This window comes from Antrostomus carolinensis, unplaced genomic scaffold (genome assembly GCF_000700745.2).
Source record: "Antrostomus carolinensis isolate BGI_N321 unplaced genomic scaffold, ASM70074v2 scaffold43031, whole genome shotgun sequence".
Classification (NCBI taxonomy): Eukaryota; Metazoa; Chordata; class Aves; order Caprimulgiformes; family Caprimulgidae; genus Antrostomus; species Antrostomus carolinensis.
The window spans coordinates 1-4,554 of record NW_010295918.1 but is presented as its reverse complement, the minus strand read 5'-3'; the positions used below and the strand labels follow the sequence as shown (position 1 = coordinate 4,554).

General features: G+C 48.6%; 1 protein-coding gene across 1 annotated transcript in view; it reads left to right on the top strand.

Moving 5' to 3' along the window:
• The window catches only part of GH1 (growth hormone 1), a 4,927-nt gene extending 384 nt beyond the window's left edge, over positions 1-4,543 (top strand). The window contains exons 2-5 of the mRNA XM_010178105.1: positions 891-1,054; positions 1,786-1,902; positions 2,304-2,465; positions 4,245-4,543. Coding sequence (XP_010176407.1) covers positions 891-1,054; positions 1,786-1,902; positions 2,304-2,465; positions 4,245-4,445 — 644 coding nt within the window. The 3' untranslated portion in view covers positions 4,446-4,543. The remainder of the gene's footprint in view (positions 1-890; positions 1,055-1,785; positions 1,903-2,303; positions 2,466-4,244) is intronic.
• The last annotated feature ends 11 nt before the right edge of the window (positions 4,544-4,554 follow it).

Sequence of the window (4,554 nt, the reverse complement as noted above, 5' to 3'; positions counted from 1 at the left end):
TTCCCTACAGTGTGACTTTAATCCATGAATTGATTTAGCTCATCTTTAGCCTAAACTGGGAAAGGAGAGGATGGAGAGCATGAAGAACAAGGTCAAGCTATGGTTATAATAGTTATTACCAACATTAATGTTGGCAGGGATATTAAAACTCATATTTAAAGATTAAGAAGGGGATCAGGATGATGTCTAATGCCTCTGCCCGAGTCCTACAGGCTCCAGGGAATTCCTCCACTGAAGATTATTAGTCTGAGATTGACTTTGTGGTCTCTGTAAGCACTGATGGATACTTGTGTCAGTTAGATGTCAAGGGTGGAAAACTTCTTGGCTTGACAAATATCACCAAATTCTACAGGTGAGTGTTGGAGAGAAAAATTAGCTGGTCCCAGAACAGGTAACATCAACAGCTCTCATCCTAGCGAAGGCAGACAGATGGTTTCACATCAGCAGCATGGAGCAAATCAAGGCTGAAGTGAGGTACTCCCAGGCCCTCGCCTGGTACCCACCATCCTCTGCTTGCTCACGCAACAAAGCGTGCACTGTGCTCTCCTCATGAGGGCAAGACCTATGGAAAAATATGAGCATGTCAGGGAAAACCATAGGGACACGATCTAGTTTTCATGGAGCAGCAATGACTCCTCAGCCAGGAGAACACTGCTTGTAACACTGGGAGCAGTACAAGCCTTGAGGGCACATCTAGTGAGAAGGGACAGGGTTTAATATAATTTCTGGGGAGGGCCAAGCTCACCCACAGAGTCCAACAAGACATTCAGGAAGGTGAGCCCTGAGCCAGCATGGACAGAAGAAGCTGGGAATTAATTCCCAGGTGCCACCCCTCTTCTCAGCTTGGTCACTAAAGGTCACTAACACCTTTCCTCTCCACTTTGCCACAGGGTCATGGTTTTCTCCTCTCTTTATTGCTGTGATCACTCTGGGACTGCAGTGGCCACAGGAAGCTGCCACCTTCCCAGCCATGCCGCTTTCCAACCTGTTTGCCAACGCTGTGCTGAGGGCTCAGCACCTTCACCTCCTGGCTGCCGAGACATACAAAGAGTTCGTAAGTGTCGTGGCCTCTGGGCATATCCTCTGCATTAGCTTGATGGTTTCAGGACCCTGCCACAGCTTCCTACACGTTGTAACTTCCTAGAAACAGAGACTTTTCAACTATTAGTGTCTCCTCTGTCAGTTCTTAACGAGGAGAAAGGGTCTTAATAGGATAGGACAGGTTATGTCCCATCAGCCTGGACCCTGTCTCATCCTCACAGCTCTCTGCCCCCCACTCTGGCCACTCCTAAGGGCTATTGCTGCCTGTGGCAAACCTATTGCACAGGGTCAGTTGTCCCAAAGAGAAACCCGGCTCTGAAAGTAGTGGGAGATGGCACAGATATTTTTGCAAGACCTCCCTGTGACAGTCACCTCCAGCCCTGACTGATTCTCAATGCTTAAAACTGTCCTGTTTCTGCTGTTGCCAGGAGCTGGCATGAGCTGTCACTTTGGCAAGAGCTGTCCTTGGGGGTCACCTACTCCTTCTGAGAACCCGCTCCAAGTGTGTTTTGTGTTCACCTTAGCACTTTGGCTTAGTGAGAGGAAGACTTTTAGGTCCAGAAGCTACTGTGCCAACATACCAACTCCTGTTTCTACCTGCCAGCCCCACAACAGAGACACCTCACGTCTCACTTCATTTATTTCTTGCAAAGAATAACTGTTCAGGACAGCTTGGGAAAGTGTCTGTGGTCTTCTCCCAGTACACAGGCAACAGATCTGAGTGTATTTGTGATGTCTCCACAGGAACGTACCTATATTCCAGAGGACCAAAGACATGCCAACAAAAATTCCCAGGCAGCATTCTGTTACTCAGAAACCATCCCTGCTCCCACAGGGAAGGATGATGCTCAGCAGAAATCGGTAAGTTCTCTCCCTGGGGCAAGCACAGACCTGTTTGAAGAGCCCAGCTGTACTTCATTACAGGAACAGAGGGTTTCCATCTGCCAGCGCTTCACTGCTTCATTCCTCCTCTCCCTTTCTTTATTATTTAAATCCTGCATAAAGAGAGAAAGAAAGACTCTTCTGGGTTATACTATAAATCATATTCACACCCTGAGGACAAGGAAAACTATTGTCTGCACAGGATATATGGCCGGGTGATGCTCCTCAGCCTGTAAACTTGTCTGTATCTGCTGAAGCTGCAGGAGCAATGGGTCATCTCTGGGTCACTTCCAGGTTGTTTCAGAGGGAGCAGGACACACAGGTAACTCTACCAAGTACCTCACCTGCAGAGCTTTGACCTTTTATTTGCTTAATTTCAGGACATGGAGCTTCTTCGGTTTTCACTGGTTCTCATCCAGTCCTGGTTGACCCCGGTGCAATACCTAAGCAAGGTGTTCACTAACAATCTGGTTTTTGGCACCTCAGACAGAGTGTATGAAAAACTAAAGGACCTGGAAGAAGGGATCCAAGCTCTGATGAGGGTAAGTTGGGACACACAGCATGGTTACCGAATCACAGAGATCTCCTAGATACAGGGCACTGAGCTCTCAGGGTCTTCCATGGATCCAAAGAACATGGGAAATCTCCCCATTTTCCACTCTGAAGACCAGTGGCATCCCTTGGACTTTGCTCACTTTAGGATGATGAGATCATGACACCCCATTGCACCCATTTCATCCCTGGGGAGTATAAGGAAACATAACAAATGTTAATAGCACTGACATAACCACTCAGACACCAGTACAGACCAAGAAGATCACAACATTAATACCCCTCGGAGAGCTGGAGATTGATCTTCTTCAAAGGTCACTCTTAATTTTTGCTTTGTTATTTTAAATGAAATTGCTTATTATCTGCCAGGACACCTTTTCAGTTATGCTTACTCTGTAACTAACTCTTATTTGCCAGTATCACCATGTAGCTAGAGCTCTGAGACCTCTATCTGTGAGAAATGAGTCTGGACTATGATTTACACCTTCTAGCATGTAAATAACTCTGCAAGTCAGGCCCTGAGAGTAAACAAGAGATCCTCTGTCCTGGCACTTCAGCTGGAGTAAGGAGGTATTTGTATCAGTACCACTTCCAGATTTTGCTCTCCATTTGATATATGCTTAGGCATTGGGAAGTGATACACAAAAATTAGACAAATAATCACATTTCATCCATTTCTGACACTGTTTGTTAACCAAAAACATGGTGTTTGCTGTGCCAGCTGGTGAGGGAAGCAGGGCAGGAGGAGGGGCAGATTGCAGATCTCTCAGCTCCAGATGCAGGTGCCTTGGGTCTGGGTTTGAGCTTTCGTTCACTGGGGAAGTGGGAGACAAGAGAGAATTATTTCCCCAATTCCCCTTCTCCTTGACTAGTCAAGTAGCTACAGAGAGACCCTGCAGCCTTCCCCTTATTTTAAGACCCCCAAAGACACGTTTCTCCCTGTCTGAGCCTTCTCCCCAGCTCCCTTCTCGCTGGCAGCGATTTGTGTAGCATCACCCCCGCATCATTACCCTTCCTGTGAACACACCAACTCAAAAGTACGTTTGAAATATAATTAAGAGGAGGGGAAAAAACAAAACAAAACATAGGTCTCTTAGGTCGAGAGAGGTTCTCCTCCCCCTCTACTCTGCCCTGGTGAGGCCACATCTGGAATATTGTGTCCAGTTCTGGGCCCCACAGTTCAGGAAGGACAGGGAACTGCTGGAGAGAGTCCAGCACAGAGCCACCAAGATGATGAAGGGAGTGGAGCATCTCCCTGCTGAGGAAAGGCTGAGGGAGCTGGGGCTCTTTAGCTTGGAGAAGAGGAGACTGAGGGGTGACCTCATTAATGCTTATAAATATGTTCAGGGTGAATGTCAGGAGGATGGAGCCAGGCTCTTCTCAGTGATGCCCAGTGGTAGGACAAGGGGCAATGGGTGTGAGCTGGAACACAGGAGGTTCTGCTTAAACTTGAGAAGAAACTTCTTTCCAGTGAGGGTGTTGGAGCCCTGGGACAGGCTGCCCAGGGAGGGTGTGGAGTCTCCTTCTCTGGAGACATTCAAAACCCGCCTGGACGCCTTCCTGTGTGATCTCATTGAGGTTCCTGCTCTGGCAGGGGGGTTGGACTGGATGATCTTTGAGGTCCCTTCCAATCCCCAACATTCTGTGATTCTGTGAAAACAAACCCAACCTGCTCTAAAGTGAGATGGGAGCCCTGGTGATGGTCGCTTGCAGGATGCTCATCCCCAGGTCCCCATCACCTATTCCAGCATCTCTCTGTCCTCTGGCAGGAGGTGGAGGACAGGAGCCCGCGGGGTCCCCAGATCCTCAAACCCACCTACGACAAATTCGACATCCACCTGCGCAACGAGGACGCCCTGCTGAAGAACTACAGCTTGCTCTCCTGCTTCAAGAAGGACCTGCACAAGGTGGAGACCTACCTGAAGGTGATGAAGTGCCGGCGCTATGGAGAGGGAAACTGCACTGTTTGATGCTGGGGATGGTTCCCCAAACCCACCCCCAGCCCCTCGCCAGCCACCTGCCCTGCTCTGTGTAAAGAAAATCAGAGAATAAACCTGCTACCTGCCAACCTGGCTCTGG